This window comes from Microtus ochrogaster, chromosome 1, assembly GCF_000317375.1.
Source record: "Microtus ochrogaster isolate Prairie Vole_2 chromosome 1, MicOch1.0, whole genome shotgun sequence".
Lineage (NCBI taxonomy): Eukaryota > Metazoa > Chordata > Mammalia > Rodentia > Cricetidae > Microtus > Microtus ochrogaster.
In genome coordinates this window covers 67,632,253-67,649,176 of record NC_022009.1, presented here as the reverse complement: position 1 = coordinate 67,649,176, position 16,924 = coordinate 67,632,253, and the positions used below count along the sequence as shown (strand labels likewise).

At 40.6% G+C, this 16,924-nt stretch overlaps 1 protein-coding gene across 3 annotated transcripts in view; it reads left to right on the top strand.

The window, feature by feature from the left end:
* Positions 1–713: 713 nt before the first annotated feature.
* G2e3 (G2/M-phase specific E3 ubiquitin protein ligase) overlaps positions 714–16,924 on the top strand; it is a 39,119-nt gene continuing 22,908 nt past the window's right edge. The window contains exons 1-4 of one of the 3 annotated variants that reach the window (XM_005343807.2): positions 714–822; positions 6,284–6,324; positions 8,385–8,482; positions 10,821–10,922. In XM_005343807.2, the coding sequence (XP_005343864.1) occupies positions 6,288–6,324; positions 8,385–8,482; positions 10,821–10,922 (237 nt within the window). In that variant the 5' untranslated portion in view covers positions 714–822; positions 6,284–6,287. Of the gene's footprint in view, positions 823–877; positions 1,100–6,283; positions 6,325–8,384; positions 8,483–10,820; positions 10,923–16,924 lie in introns of those variants that run through there. The other 2 variants (XM_026782284.1, XM_026782287.1) reach the window with 2 other exon arrangements.

Here is a 16,924-nt window from a genome sequence, read left to right as displayed (position 1 = left end):
TTTATTGGTGGACAGATTATTTCTCATTTCCCACTGTTAAAAACGTTACACTGGTTAACAAATAACTTTGTACCTTCATGCCAGGTATCTAGAACCCAGGAGTCTGGATTCTAGAAATCCAGCAAATCTTTTGTGTCTTGAAAGACACTGACGAAAAGCTGTTTGGGGAAACGAAGTTTAAATCAGTGCTCTCGGGTATTAGCTGTTCACTATCGACCCCCGGTCTAATGTTTATAGTCACCTGCCTAAAGGACCGAAATCCTTGTGGAAGTTTCTCAAACCTCTCAGGTAGGATTTCCAGACATTTGGAACAACAACAACAACAACAACAACAACAACAAAAAATCATCCTGGCTCTCGCTAAAAGGAACCGACACCCCCAGGGCCAAGCAAGAATTCTCCCAGGACAATAGGGAACTGTAATGTAAAAGAATCCCCGACGGGAGAGCGCAGCCAGCACGAGCATTCACTCGCGTTCTCATTAGCAAGGGGTATGCTGATTTTCAGTCCCAGCCTGTTGGGGGTGCCTGGAGCCCTGGGCAGGTTTCCGGGACAAACTAGCCGGCACCCGTCCCAACTCACGCCCCTCGTCAGATCACCCCAGAAGCCACGGCGCAGACGCAGCCCCTCCTCCTCCTCCCCACTTCCACAGCGGCGAGGCGGGGCGGAGCGGAGCAGCCGTACCTTCCGGGTCGCAGGCGGAAGTGGGCGAATTTGAATTCTGCGAGCCGTTGGATGGGGCCGTGCCGGGTGGGCGTGCGGCAGCGCAGCGCTAGACGCGGGCGGTCACGCAGCGGCCCAAGGACATCTGCACGGCGCCTGGTGAGGACCTGGCTGGGTGGGACGGAGGAGGGTCCCGGGCACGGTCGGCCGGGTGGGCGGACGCGGTGCGGGCTTCTCTGCGCTGCACGCTGCGCCCGGGCGCAGCTGCAGCCTCGAGCTGCCGTAGGTGGGCGAGCGGCCCTTTCTTTAATGAAAGACAGGAGGTAGGGGGCGGGTGGCACGGAGGGATGCTCGACGTGGCTCCCAGTGGCTCCTCAGACCGGTCCCTCGCACCGCAGAGAAATGACAGCCTTGAAATGCCTCGTGGGGATTTAAGGTGAAATCTGAGTCTCCTTTGTGTTTCAAACCCCGGTATTTTTCTTTCACGCTTTGACAAGTCTCGTGTACCGCAAAAATCTGAGCCTCTTGGCTCATTTGAAACTGGCTACAGTAACAGCGGTGGCTCACAGATGTGTTTGCTAACAATGGGGATGGGGGTCTAGCCTCTCCGCCTGCCTTTTCGCCCTCTTCATTCATTGGCCGACTGTGTTATTATCGAATTATTTTAAGAGGAACTCAAGAATTGAGTTGTCGGGCGTTTTTGTTTGGCTTTTTTTTTTTTGTTCGTCTTTTATGGAGTACTGGACTCTCACAAGCCCCGACGAAAACGCATACCTTTTTGAATAGCTCAGATGCGCACGGTAGATGTAAACTTTCAGTATTTCAGATGTATAGAAGTTTCTAGATTTCGCCTTGCTGAAAATTGTCAGGTTAGTTTTTGTGATTTGCAGGGGAAAAAATACATAGAGATCCTTTCAAGGTTTTATTAGCAACTGGTTAGTGTATCATCAAAACATATAAATATCTTTTTAAAAGTGCCACTGATATCCAAAATAAAGTAATTTCTTCACCCTCCTCCATCCTTGCTAATGAGTGTTGTTTTCGGTGTTCACCAGGAAGAAAAAAATTTAAATAGTACAATCATTGAAATCGTTTTTTTGTAAGGTTGCCACAAAGATACTGTTTCTCCTTTCCGGAAGATTGCAGACAAATCTGCGAGCTTCTTACATGCTACCAGCAAGTTGCCTGTTCTAGATTTTCTGTGTCCTTAAAGTGCTTTTGCTCCCAGCCTCTTCCTTTGTTTTTCTTTTATGTGCATAGAGAAATGTCATACTTTACTGTGAGCATACTCCTATAAAGGCTCGGTGAATGCTGATGCCTGTAATTCACAGATTCTGACTGGTGGACTTGAATAATTGCATTTTAACAGAACAGTTAGAATATTCTGCAAGAGGTTTAAAAAACAGGTCTTTCTAGAAAAGCCTGGTAATGTTGCTTAAAAACATACAACAGGAACCAGACTTCTTTCTTAGTATCTCCATCGCTTCTTCCTCAGTTGTGTGACCTTGACTGATTCCAGTTTCCTCTGTGTAAAATGAGGATACAAGCCTTCCTTGTGGGATTATTGTGGGAATTCAATGGACTGGTACATGTGTATGATACATGTAAATGAGACAGATGTCTAAAATATAGCTACTAAACATGGAACAACCATATTATATGTTTTTTTTCCTTAACCTTTAACAATGTCTATGAGGGTACCGACAGTCTTCAGTAAGTAAACAAAGACTCAGTAGTTCTTATGTAACTAATTAAAGTTCCCAAAATAGATTTAACTAAGAAATTAAATTAGTGTGTGTGCACGTGTGCATGCGCTTGCTTTATGGAGGTCAGAGGCATTGTGATCCAATATGTAGAGACCCTGTTTCCTGGGGATTGTCTGTTATGCGAGTCATTTTTCTCCTACTACTCTGTCTCAGGCTTGGTGGCTAGAGCCTTCACCAGCTGAGCCATCTTCCTGTCCTGAGATAAAAATTTCTGCAAGGACTGCTTCCTGTCTCCTGCTGCTTCGGCCTATGAAACTGTGGTTTCCTATTTTCTCCAATATATGATCCCAATCTCCACCTTCTTTAAAAATCAACAACAAAAAGAACTCTTCTGCAGCCTGGCCGCAGACAGCCTGATTCCAGACTTTCAGGTGATACACAGTCTGTAAACAGCCAAATTTGAGACATACTGGAGAACTTTCAAATAAGGAAAAGATCATCAGTATGTGTTCACATTTATGACCTACTAGCTGTTTTATATGTATTCGCACACTAAGCCTGATGACATTTTTGAACTGAGGTACCAAAATATTTAATAATTTTTAAAATGTATTGTTTTATATTTGATGCTGTTTGTGAAAATGAGTGATGTACAGTATAACTAAATAAAGGATGTGAGAGAACTCCAAAACAGAGAAGTTTGCTCTTCCTAACCACCTTGCCCACATTTTTTTCTGTAAAAATGTTGGGCAATCCTTCTATAGACCGGGGGCGGGGTTATCTGGAGCATCAGATACCCCTTCTGCAGGGAAGGTGGTGTGCGTTTTTTTAATCAGAACTTGTGTACCTTAAACAGTCTAGATCATCCACATGATTTCTTCTTGAATTTTTGAGTTGGAATACTACAAGGTTTGGAATGCAAACTGCAGAGATCCTTTTGTGATTTAGGATGACATTAGAATCCCAAGCAGTGGGCATAATATGTAGAGACCAAGGGAAGCTGTTTGCTGAGGGCCATTTGTATATGAAAATCAGGACACACTAGTACCTTGATTCATTTTCCTTTTAATTTAAAAAGATATCCCTAATACAAAATTTATGTGGTGATTCAGTTTGTAAGTAGTGAACATCGTCCTTCTTAGGGGTTCAGTTAAATGCAGTTTAGTGATCATATTCCATTGTACAGATATGCTACAATGTTTCAATCTGTCTTTGATGCATATTTAGGTCATTGGGTTTTTGGCCATTACAGAAAAAGCAACTTGGGCATTTGCTTCCATCCAATATTTGATAGAAATAGTTGTACATATAGCATTTTCTAGGTAAAATTCACATGAAATTAGCCATTATAAATACACAGTTGAGTGACAGTGCGTTTATAAAGTAAAGCCATCACGTCGGCCTGGTTTAAAAACATACCATATCCCACCAGGTAAGGTGGCCAAGGTTTCATGCTAATGAGCCCCCATTTCGTAGGCCTCATGAATTTTTGTTTTCTCTGTTGGTTACTCTGGCTAAGAATGTCAATCGTGTCGTTTCCAAGCAAATCATTTCTTTGAGTCTTTGAAGTGCATCATTGAGTTCTCTCTGGTTCTAATAACGTAAGCATGCATGGCCATGAGCTTTCCTCTGCCTTTCCTGTTTCTCTCTTAGGGACTAGAGACCCCCACAGGGCTTGGGCCACGGAGCTAATGCCTGTCCTGCTTTTATTGTTTCTTAAAGGTTCTGATAAGTTATATTTTCATTTTCACTTGATTCTAATTTTTTTTTAATTTCAATTTTTAGATTTCATCATTCATCAATGATCTCATGATTCAGCTTCATAATTTATGATCTTTCCTTTTTTTAAGATTTCTTCATGTATATGAACGTTTTGCCTGCTTGTGTCTGTGCACCACATGCCTGCCCCGTGCTTGTAGAGGAGTTAAAGGTCATTGTAAACCTTTTTGTGGGTGTTAGGAACTAAACTTGGATCTTCGACAAGAGCAGTGCTCTTAATTGTTGAGCCATCTCTCCAGCCCCTCACAAATCTTAATACAAGTTAACAAAGACTTTCTTGTTTGTTTTTTTCTAGAAATACACTTTTATTTTTTGAGACAGGATCTCACTGCAGTCTTGGCTGGCCTGGAGCTCACTGTGTAGACCAGTGTAGCCTTGAATTCACAGAAAGCCACCTTCCTCTACTTCCTGAGTGTTGTTACTAAAGATGCGCACCATCGTGCCCAGCCAAGATGTATGTTTAGGTCTGTGATCCTGTTTTTGGCTTTTGATGGCATGATGTTATTAAGAACTAATCACACAGGTCAGGGCATCAGGCCTTGCCTGCTGAAACATCAAAGTGAGGGTAAGCTGTCGGGGACTCCTTACTGTGGCGCTATGGAACTCCGTTAGATAGTGATTCTTCAGGGAAGGGAAGAGTGACTGTTTTCTAAGACTGATACTGGGAATGCTTTCGAGATACAACTAAAAATATGTGGGTAGACTTGTTGGAAATAAAGTGATGGCAGCTGGGCGTGGTGGTGCAAGCCTGTAATAAGTAGTCTGTGGCAGGCTTGCAAATTGGATGTCGCCTTGTCCAGTTTAGTTCCTTTCTCAGGACAAGGTGAAATGAACCCAATGGTAGAGCATTTGCCTAACATTTAGGATGCCTGGGTTCTCGCCCTCATGTGAGAGGGAGATCCTAAATCTGGACTTAAAAAAGGAAAAGCGTATTTTGGGATCAAGGAACAAAAATTCTAATGTTAGAAGTGTGAACTAGAGTGTGTCATTGCTGCACTGGGGACACAGAGGCAGGTGGAGCTCTAAGATTTCAGGGCCAGCCAGGGCTACATTGTAAGACCCTGTCTCTAAAATAAAAGTATAAACTATACAATTGATATAATTTCTTCAAAATGTCAACTATTTGAGTAGCTGTTTTTACTTCAATCCTAGTGGGGGGAAAAGTCACAGGATAAAAAAAAATAGCAAAAGCAACTTGTGTTTGAGCTGTGTCTTCATTCATTTGCACAGACTGGCGTAAAAACACGATGTTCTGACTCTGCAATGGAATCACAAAGCGGAAGAACCAATAGGGTTTCTTATCGAACAAAACCAAATGACCGAAAGTACTGGTCTCCTGCTGTGTCCAATTGCATCTTTAGAGTGATGGCATTGATACGACTTGAAAAACTAAAGTTTGAGACTGACATACACTGGGTAATCTTAGGCTAACTAGCAATGAACAGGGAACCTCTGACAGCTTTTTTTTAAAGAAATTTAAGTAACATGACTGTTTAAAGAGTTGGTCAGACGTTTATGACATCATTCACCAAGAGAGATTCCATGAGTCTTTGTAGTAGGAAAAGGCCAAAAATATGTAACCACAGAGAAATTGGGATCTCGTTATAAAGAAATTGTATTCTAGAATTACTATATAGTCATATATACCAGTCACATTGAGCAAGTAATGATTTGCAGCATACGGGATGATGCGGTGATGCTACCCTCAGAAGAGGGCTGGGACTCTCAGGTACTGGTGTATGTTTTAATAAACCCAACAGTTAACAATAGCTGGCTGGCATCCCTCACATTTGGGACAGGATAATGTAATTACAAGGGGACTTTAAAGTACTTTAATATTTATTTAGGAATATGGGAATCCAGGCAATTCTCGTTAGGTGGAACTTTTAGGTACACTGCATGGTATCCCACAATCCTAGTATTTGTTTTAATAATTAAATATTCTTTCCAGTGCTAAAGAAATCCTCAAATTCTTACATACTTTTTGATCTCTATTTGTTCTAAAAGTGAAAATTAACTACTATACTTTGCATGAAATGATTATAAATGACTTGATTGCAATCATGTACTGATTGAATTTAAGAAAAATGGTTAGAGATTTTTTTAAATTAAGATTAATATTCTTACTTTCCTAGTAAAATGAATGAAAATAAACCTGATGACTCAAAAAATCTTGGTAAGTAACAATTTACAATATTTTTATTACAAAAAATTCATTTGAATAATATCTAGCCATAAGAATGACTATTCTGATCATGATTAATCAGTATGTTCTATTATGATTGTCTTCATTTCCACATATTGAATTTGCTACCAGAGACATTTTTTCAGATTTATTTTTGTATATCTTATGTCATTTGTCAGATAGGATTTGAACTGTGAAAATTATTGTTTAAATTTTTCGTGGTTTTTTTCTTTGAAAATGAGGACAATATAAGCCATAGACAAAAGTCTTAACATGAAAAGGAAAATTTCTCATTTTATAGCAATCTCCCCTGTTGACACATGGTTGGTTTCTTTATTCTAAGCCATAGCTGTTGACTTGCTACTGCGAATGGTGAGGAATCCACATTATTACTCTGTATACTGCTACTCCCTCCTTGAGGCTTTGTGGGGCTTTTGTTTTGTTTTGTTCTCACTATACTTGTCCCTGACTGCCCTGTAGCTAACTCTGTAGATCAGGCAGCCTTGAACTCAAAGAAATCCACAGGCTTCTGCCTCCCTTGTACTAGAGTCAAAGTTCAAAGGTGTATGCCATCATTCCCAGCATTTTTGGGGGGATGGTTTCTAGAGATCTGCCTGCCTCTGCCTCCCAAGTGCTTGGATTAAAGGTGTGCACTGCCACCGCCTGGCTTTTTTTTTTTTTTTTTTTTGAGATGCGTCATCTCACTGAATATTGAACTCATCCAGTTGACTCAACTGTCTGGCAAGGAATCCACCAGTTTCTGCCTCCTTGGTGTAGGAATTCTGTACAACTGAGTCTGACTTTTTACAGGTGTTAGAGATTCAAACGTAGATTCTCATGTGTGTGATAAATATTATACCAAATGAGCCAACTCTCCAGTTACCTTAATATCCATCCTCTTGACGATCACTTATTTAGTCTCTCTGTTGACTCTACCTTACTTTGAACAAGGAAATTTGTTCCTACCAATCCTCTATCCCCACATACCTTTGTCTTTTCTTGCTGTGACTCCTGAGTTATATCAGCAATGCCAGTAGTTTAGAAATTGTAGTGATTTATGTAATACCATTGTACACTTGCTAAATATACCCTTACTCTGACTTGATTTCCCCTTGGATGAATACCTCTGGTTTTTTATTTAAATCAGTATGCTTCATAGAAACCAGTATTTGTTCTGGTAAAGGTAATTTTTAAAAAGTAAATTTAATGAAGTAGCACAATTTTAATGGATTTTAGTCTGCTTTAAAAATAAATGCTTAATGGAGTATATTGGCCTTTGGGGCCCTTATCAATTCGAGGTCTTTCAAATGTATTGGTTATAAATGCACTTCAAGGCCTCCAGCAGTCAGTTTTTGTTTTTTTTTTTTTTGGGTCATCATGATCATGGGCATGTCCATGGGTGCACACCTGACCCCCTACTCTGTAGTGTATATATGAGCTTTTTAAAACCCTTACTCTTGTATATATCCATTCTCCTCCACTTCTTTCCTAGTGTTTTAGTCTGCCGATTGCTTGCCCTAGACTTCTGCAGCTAATGTTCTTATTTTAACCATAAGAGAATTCTGAGGCTGGCAAAAACAAACAGGCATTCGACACCATCCCTTCGGGAGCTACCACATAGATCAAAACATAATCACACTTATTTGAGAATGAGGTCTGTATCACTTTCTTTTGGACTGTCCTCTGAACTACCCAAGACCCTTGTCCAAGTGGACAAAATTCTGCAGCTGGGGATTTGCAGTAGTGGGTAAAGTATTTGCTATGCTCATTCTGAACGCCAGAACTCACATGAAGTTAAGCATGGTGGCACATTGCTATGCTCCTGGTGTCCCTACAAAGGGATGCGAGGCAGAAACGGCCTGGTGTGTGCAGCAGCCGATGGCAGAAGGTACCCTGCCATAAGCAAACTGGAAAGGGAGAGCTGAAGCACCTGAGGTTGTCCTCTGACCACCATTCACACGTGGACACACACACATCAAAGAAGCACTAATTCTATAAATTATTGTAATTTTAAGATAAATTTTATATTTACCTACTTTTTTGCTGTTTAGCTTGTATTTTCTGCCGAAAAAGTGATGACTGTCCCAATAAATATGGAGAAAAGAAAACTTATGAGAAATGGAATTTCAGTGTCCATTACTACTGTTTGGTAAGTAGACACTAGTTCTGGAAATGTGTACTAGAGAGGAAATAAATGACACTAATTTCTAAGAATTAGGTACATCACTAAAGTGATTTTATCTATATAAAATATCATTTTTATATTGGATTTTAAGGTCCTGAGATTACTTGGTGCATATAAAGACTATCCTTACCTGTTTTATCTTTCTATTAAAAAGGAAAGAATAGTTAGATCTCTAAGGGAAGTACCCTTTTACCACTTTTTGTTTCCTTTGTTGCTAGTGATATGTCTCAGAAAAGACTTGTTAGACGGCTCAGGCAGTATTTTATTTCATAGAGCAATTGGAAGGAAAAGTTCTGACCAAAGGTCATTAATATTAGTAGAAAAGAAATAGGCGGTAATAGGATTTGCTCAGGGGAAGAGCAAAGACTTCACTTGTAGATGACTTCCCTTTGTTTCCCTTCGCTCTGTTCCTTCCCATTTCAGAGAACTTGAAATGAAGCAAGTTCCTGATGCCTTAGACTGTTAGCTTGCTATGTCTGCATCGAAACCAAGTTAGTTCTTTGTGAGTGCTATAGAAATTATTCCGAAATTTAACAGAGAAAAGCAATATTTATTCTCTGAATAGTTTTTGGCTGAGTCATTAATGTGATTCCAATTTAGATGTCACCCAGATACATCTGAAGGCTTTACTAAGAAGCTGGAGGGTCTCCCTCCAATGGCCGCTCATATGCTTTTAGTCGTAGTTCCTTCTAGCTCCTTACTGCTAGGCTTCTTATAAGGACTGCTCACGGTATATCAAATGGGGATGGGGGAGAGAGACCCTAGATGAAACCATCACCTATCTAGTTTTCATTATCATCATCACTTCTACTTTATTGTCTGTGTTATATCCAAGACAGTGGTTGTTTCAGGTGCTTTTTCTGTTGCTGTGCTGTGTCCTGAGCAACTTGAAGGAGGCGACTGTGTTCTGGCCCCCAGTCCAGCCACAGTCTCATGGTGGAGAAGACACAGTGGCAGGGCTTAAGAGCTGATAAGCAGAGAGCAGAGAATACATACATACACACACACATACACATACATACATACATACATACATACATACATACATACATACATACATACAAACATACATACACACACACACAGAGCTCAGCTCACTTGAGTTCTTCAGGGTCCCAGCCAGGGAACGTTAACTCCCAGTGCACAGGTCTTCCCACCCAAGTTAGAGCTGTCACCATAATTGTCCCCTTTGACATGCAGGTTCTGTGACTGACAGCACCAGCCACTGTACTCTAGGAGTTCAGTATACTGGTAGATTCGTCTAAGAATCTCATCATTTCATACTGTGCCTTAATAAGAGAACACGAAGTTAGCATTGGAAAATTTCCACTTAACCTTTTATTTTTTTATAAAGACTTTAGAATTGTTTCTGTTAGTCATTTTCTTATACCCAAGTCTTAGACAAATATGTACTAGTTGTATTTTAGGGTATTATTGAGACTAAAACTACTAATTGCAAACTCTGCTTTTATTGATGTGTTTTATATAGCATATTTACTAATATTAAAGCTTTAATTATAGTCTGACTTTTAATATAATTCTTCAAAAGAGTACTGTATTAGTCACTGCTCTACTGCTGTGAAGAAATGCCATGAGAAAGGGAGCTCTTAGAAGAGAAAGCATTTAATTGGAAGCTTATTTACAGTTTCTAGGTTTAGTCCATAATCATGGCAGGGTACATGTGGGAGGAAGTCAACGAGTTGTAGAGAAGTACCTGAGAGCTACACCCTGATCTTCTGAAGCCAGCTGCGCACTTGGCCTGTAGAGAAGTACCTGAGAGCTACACCCTGATCTTCTGAAGCCAGCTGCGCACTTGGCCTGTAGAGAAGTACCTGAGAGCTACAGCCTGATCTGAAACCAGCCATGCACTTGGCTTGGGCTTTTGAAACCTCACAGCTCACCCCCAGTGGCACACTTCCTCCAATGAGGCCACACCTTCTAATCCTTGTAATCCTTTCAAATAGTTCACTTCCACGTTGACTAAGAGTTTAAATATATGAGCCATTCTTATTCAAACCACCACAAATGCTGATCCTAGACTTAGCCTTATTAAAATTGTATTTTGTTATGAACAGTATGAAAATCCTCCAGTACTACAGCAGACTAGAGTGCCGGGTGTGGCTGATAAGGCTCTGTCAGACTGTCTGTTACTCAGATGTGTACACCGTTAACATGCAGTGTCTTCAAAGTCAAGTGCTGTTAATTGCCTCTTATTGTCCATGAAAAAAATAGTAATGTATACATTTATTAATTCCAATCTTGTTTCTTGGAGTTCATTTCCTAATTGAGTATATATTCATAGTTAATGTCAAGTGGAATTTGGCAGAGAGGTAAAGAAGAAGAAGGAGTTTATGGCTTCCTAGTAGAAGACATCAAGAAGGAAGTCCATAGAGCTTCTAAACTGGTAAGTCATTGTTTTATTCCTTACACTATGTTCCACAAGTGCTGCTATTGTGGCCTTGGAAAGTTTCTTTTATTAGTTCCTGTACTAGAAATTTATGGGTAAGATATTTTATTCTAGTGGACATTTTTATCTAATATAAATTTTGATAAAACATTTTTGTATTTTTGTAGAAGAAAGTCTAACCTACACTGATTAAAACTTAGCAGTAGGGAATTTCTAGTCGTCTTTTCCGTCATTTCGTTGACTTTTGGTTTTATTTCTAGTTTTTGAAGGAGACCCACATGCTTTGCTCTTAGTCTCTTTCCCCCCAACCCTCTTGTCTGCTTTCATTTATTCTATTAAAATTATTTTTATTGGCATATGTTAATTGTGCATACATTGTGGAATTTTGGTTCATATATAATGTATTTGCCTCCGTTTCCCTCTTACTCATGTGGGTCCCTTTCCATCAGTCCTTTACATTCATGTTCTTATTCTTGTTTTTCCTGGTTACCTACTGCATTTTATTAAGATTACATAAAGCATCCCAGGTAAAGTTTATTTATAGGAGTTTGGGCTCCTTACAATGGTATTTCCACAAAAGAAAATCTTCCTTCTTCCTACTAACCATTAACTGCCTCTAGATACTCAGAAACGTATCTAAAACTCCCTAGCTGCCATTATCTGCCTAAACGCACAGGGCATTGGAAGACCTACGAACTCCTCTCTCATACCATGGTAGGATGTTGACAGGCCAGGCTTGTGCTGTGAGCGCGAGGACATGAGCAATGCCATGTTCCAAAGGCACCATTGTACCACAGTCTCCATCTGTCTTATGTCCCCATGTTCTGTGATGTTCCCTGAGCCCGCCCCCCTCTGGAACTATCTCTCTTACGGTTCCTGTCTTAGGGTTACTATTCCTGTTATGAAACATGTCCAAAAGCAACTTGGAGAGGAAAGGGTTCATTGGGCTTATTCTCCCACATCAGTGTTCAAAGAAGTCAGGATAGTGACTCAAAACAGGGTAAGAACATTGGGGCAGGAGAACAATGCAGGAACTATGGCGGGGACCTGTGGAAGCATGCAGGCAGGAGGGAAGAATGCAGGGGCCATGGAAGATTGCTGCTTACTAGTGTGCTCTGTAACAATGAGGGGGCCTGCTTTGGTTTCTGTCCCGCCTCGTACCCCAAAGCCGGCAAGCCCCAAAGAAAATCACACAGAGAGTCTGCATTACTTATAAATTAGCTCGGGCTACTTATTAACTCTTATAGCTTATATTAACCCATTATTCTGATCTATGTTAGCCATGTGGCTCAGTATCTTTCACAGCCGGGGCAGATCACATGTTGCTTCTTCGGAGTCTGGGCAGGAGTGGGGGAAATGGGCTTCCTCCTTCCTAGCATTCTCCTGTTCTCATTTCCCCACCTCTACTTCCTGTCTGGTTGACTCACCTATACTTCCTGCCTGGCCAATCAGCGTTTATTTAAAACATGATTGACAGAATATAGACAATTCTCCCACACCAGTGCTCTTTCTGGCTTGCTGCAACCTGCTGTTTTTATAGAACCCAGCATCACTAGCCCTGAGGTGGCCCCACCCACATCAATCACTAATTAAGAAAATGATCCATAAACTTCTCTACAGCTTGATTTTTCTGGAGGCCTTTTCTCCGTTAGGTTCCTTCCTCTCTAGCTTGTGTCGAGTTGACATGACAGTAGCCAGCCCAGTCCCCTTTCTTTCATTTCTGTCGCTTTCATACACTAAAGTGAAGGGTTTGCATGTGAGAGAAGACACGCTGCAGTATGTATTTGCAGTTGACTTGTTTGCTTAATGCAGTGGTTTCCATTTCTATCCATTCTTGTGCCAGTGACAACAGTTTAGTTCTGCTCATCTGCAGTCCTTTAATGCAGCTTCTCCTCACCCATCTACCTCAGTTGCTGAGACTGGAATGGTGCTAAGGTAGAAATTATACAACTGTGTGGACTGGTGATTTTTTTTTTGTCTCTGTAACTCTAATGATCTTTCTTTATGTGTCCTAAATTTAACTTCTTGCTTATTCAGTTGTTTTCGAAACTTCCATATGATAACTATGGTATCTGCAAGGGAAAACCTAGTCTGTATTTGCTTTGAGTAGAAATAATGGCAGTTGAAGACTGAAAAGTTGAAAATACGAGAAGTTCTGAATGTGACACTTGAAATAATGATTTCCATAGTGAACAGCTTAGGAGATGTGATAATTTATCATTTTTTTTCAAGTGGGGGCAAAGAACATTAAAATATTCAGGAACTCAGGAATTTTGATACAAAAATGCTGAAGCCACGAGGCCTTTGATTGGGGTTCCAAAGTCTTGAGATGGAGGAATGTGTGCCAGATGTGAAAATAAGGTGGATGGGAAGATAAGGCAGTGTTATTCATGAAGGTTTGCAGAGGAAGCACACAAAAACATTTATTTTAGTGGAGATAGTCACTTTTGGTGGTGAGTGGTTGGAATAAAAGGAGTTGGTGGTAAAATAGAGTATCTAGGGCTCTAGAGAAACATTGTATGGTGGTTAGCATGAGCCAAAAGATCAAGGGTGTTGTAGGAGTTCCTACAGCCAGCAGCCTTTAAGTTACCCACCCACTTGGCCATAGCCCCTTATACTATATATGCTGATATAAAACATGTAAAACACATGTCAACGTCTCTTCCAACTGAGGGATTTGGTTGCTTTCGCCGTTCTAGCAGAGGACTGTGATCTGTGAGTTTACCCCTAAATAAATAACCCTTTATTATACTTAATTCTGAGCTAGTGTGGGATTTTTTTTTTTTAGCGTCCATCTTCACAAGGGAGGATGCTATTATCAAAATTCCTTTACCTCTTAACAGCAAACTTGGGATTAGGGTAGTTTCCATTGCATGTTTCTTTAGCTACCTATTTTCTTAAAACATCAAAATCCTCTGAGTACACTGGGCCTTTGAAAGCATCTTGACCTGAGCAGGAGTCCTCCCAACCCCATGTACTGTAAGCAGAGGTTTCTCTCTAGCCTGCTAGTTCCTGGATAACTTCTCAGACTTGATACTAATTAGAAATATTTGGCTGATGGCTCATGCTTATTACTAGCTAGCTCTTATATCTTAAATTAACCTGTGTTTATTAATCTATGTATTGCCACATGGCCAAGGTGTTTTCTACATGTCTTGCTTCCTCTTGTGTGGCTAGTCTCTCCCAGACTCCACTCTTCTTTGCCTGTATCTCTGCCAGGATTTCCCGCCTGGCTCTATCCTGCTTTGCCATAGGCCAAAGCAGCTTTATTTATTAACTAAAGAGAACAACACATTCACAGTGTACTGAAAGACCATCCCACAGCAACCTACCATAGGATCCTCTCTAGGATTGTTCATATGGCCTGGATGAACCCATGAGATGGTAGTGAGTCTATAATCCCTGAATCATTGACCATTATCAGGGTTTTCCAAGGTATTTTTAGGCTCAGATATATACTCGAATTACTGTCTTCTGCATGTGCCACTATTATGGCACTATTAGTGACTTTGGTCTTATTTCCCGGGACTGTCATAAGAAATTACAGAAATACAGTTCCTCACGAGTTTAGAGTTGAATGTTACAAAGTATAGTGTTAGGAGATTTGGAGCTTGCTAAAGATTATGAAGTGAATTCCTCCTGTATGTTTATTCCCCTCCCTCCTGATGGTTTCTGGTAGCTTTCGATGTCCCTTGTTCACAAATAGTGTAACCCCAGGTTATCTTTTGTCTTCATATAGCCTGTTTTATTAGTGTCTGGTGTAGATGGAAGTTTTTGTCCTACCTGCTCCCAGAGACATCCAGTCCCAAAAAACACACAGGTTTATATTAAACTATTTGGCCTCTTAGTTCAGGCTTATTGTTAATAGCTCTTACAACTTAAATTAACCTGTAGTTCTCATCTGTGTTTAGCCACATGGCTTGGTACCTTTTCTCAGTAAGGCATTCTTACCTTGCTTCCTCTGTGTCTGACTAGTGACTGACTCTCTGCCTTTCCTTCTTCTCTTCTCAAAATTCTGTAGTCTGGTTGCCCCGCCTATGCTTCCTGCCTAGCTACTGGCCAGTCAGTGTTTTATTAAACCAATACGAATGACAAAACTCTACAGTATACAAGAGCACTATCCCACAGTACTTACCCTTTTTTTCCTTTTCAAAACAAGAGCCCTGAATCTAATCTCATTTGTTGACCATTATCTGTTGTAAGAGGAGCAGGTCCTTTTGTTCCATCCTTCCCTGCTAGTTTACATCCAAAATAGTCACACAGAAACTGTATTCATTAAACACTGTCTGGCCCATTATTTCTAGCCTCTTACTGGCTAAGTCTCACATCTTAGTTTAAGCCATCTCCATTAATGTGTATCGCCACTTGACTGTGGCTTACCGGCAGCATGAGTCTAACCAGTGTCCGTCTCCGGCAGGAGAACCATGGCGTCTGCCACATTGCCCTTCCCAGCATCCTGTTCCGTCTATTCCACCTATCTAAATTTTGCCCTATCTAAAGGCCAAGGCAGTTTCTTTATTCAACCAATGAAAGCAATGCAAATACAGAAGGACCTCCTACACCAATTATCCATAACAACTTGTAACCAACACATGAAACAATGACAAACATCCATAATCCATTTTGTGGGGAATGTGTGCCTAGTTTTCTAGGCTACTACCTGATGATTGGGGACGCTAGTAATATTATGGGGACCCAAAGAAAATTTAGGACTATGGTCAAGTTCTGACTGGAGTATTCTGTGAGACTGGATCCTCTCAGTCAGCCTTGAAGTTGTTCTAGAACTCAGAAGACTACTGCAACAGAGATAACTCTGAAATGTTGGCTCATCTGGGCCATCTATTCCTATTGGAGATTTTTCACGGGGTCTTCCTTGATCAAACCTTACTTTTTTTTTTTAACCCAGAATGAATCCACAGCCTATCATTTCCTATGGAAGCAAAAGCAAAACAAAACCTCTTCAATGTAACATATCTTTTGGCTTAAGTTTTGAAGTCAAGGCATCAAAACATAAAGGTTTGATTAATCCAGTAGCGTTAATAATAAAATGTCTTTTAGCAGCTGTTGCTCCTTCCTCAGCAGTCAAGCAATTCATAGACAACACAATAACATGCAGTGGCCATATTCTCCGTGTAGTTTCCATCTTTATGTGGCTTTTTAAAACTAATTCTTTTATTTTTGTTTTTTAATTTTTGGTTCTTGATACAGTGTTTCTCAGTGTATTTTTGGCTGCCCTGGAACTCACTCTGTAGACCAGACTGGCCTCTAACTCACAGAGATCCACCTGCCTCTGCCTCCCAAGTGCTGGGATTAAAGGCGTACACCATCACACCTGGCTATTCTATTTGTTTTTTAGGACTTTCTCTGTTCTTTTTCTTTTCTCTACCAAGCCTACGTATACTTTTTAAAATACTGTATAAACCATTTAGAGGGTTTTGGGGGCTTTATTTATTTAGTCTTTATTGTATATCTCTTACCCTTTTATGGCCATCTTTAACCTGCTAAACAACATGGCTAGGATTAGTGGCGACTTTGGCTGGCTCCGCCACTCCTTGGCTTTTTGAGAGTCTAGCTTCATGGTAGAGGTACTGGCAGGAGACACATTTATTGCCACAACTCTATGGAATTTCTAGGTCCATGCCAACACCAAGAAGCATGCTGCCAACTGCTCATAAACATCATTTAATTGTTTGGTAGCGGGGCCTCTTTAAAGAACTGTGCAGTTTTTTGCCACTGATGATGAGTCAGGAAGTCTCTCTTAAAGGAGGTGTGCCTCTAATAGAGCCTACCTGAGAAAATGCTGCTACCAAGAAACCATGCTTGACTTTATTCTTTTGTGTCTAGAATCCCTTCTCAAACTCTCTCAGGTTTTATGTAGGCGTAGTTTCCAAATGTTGGGCGACATTTGTAGATGGAAGTCCTGTAGCCATTCAGTCCCAAAGAAACACACAGAGGCTAATATTAATTATATAAACTCTTTAGCCTATTAGCTCAGGCTT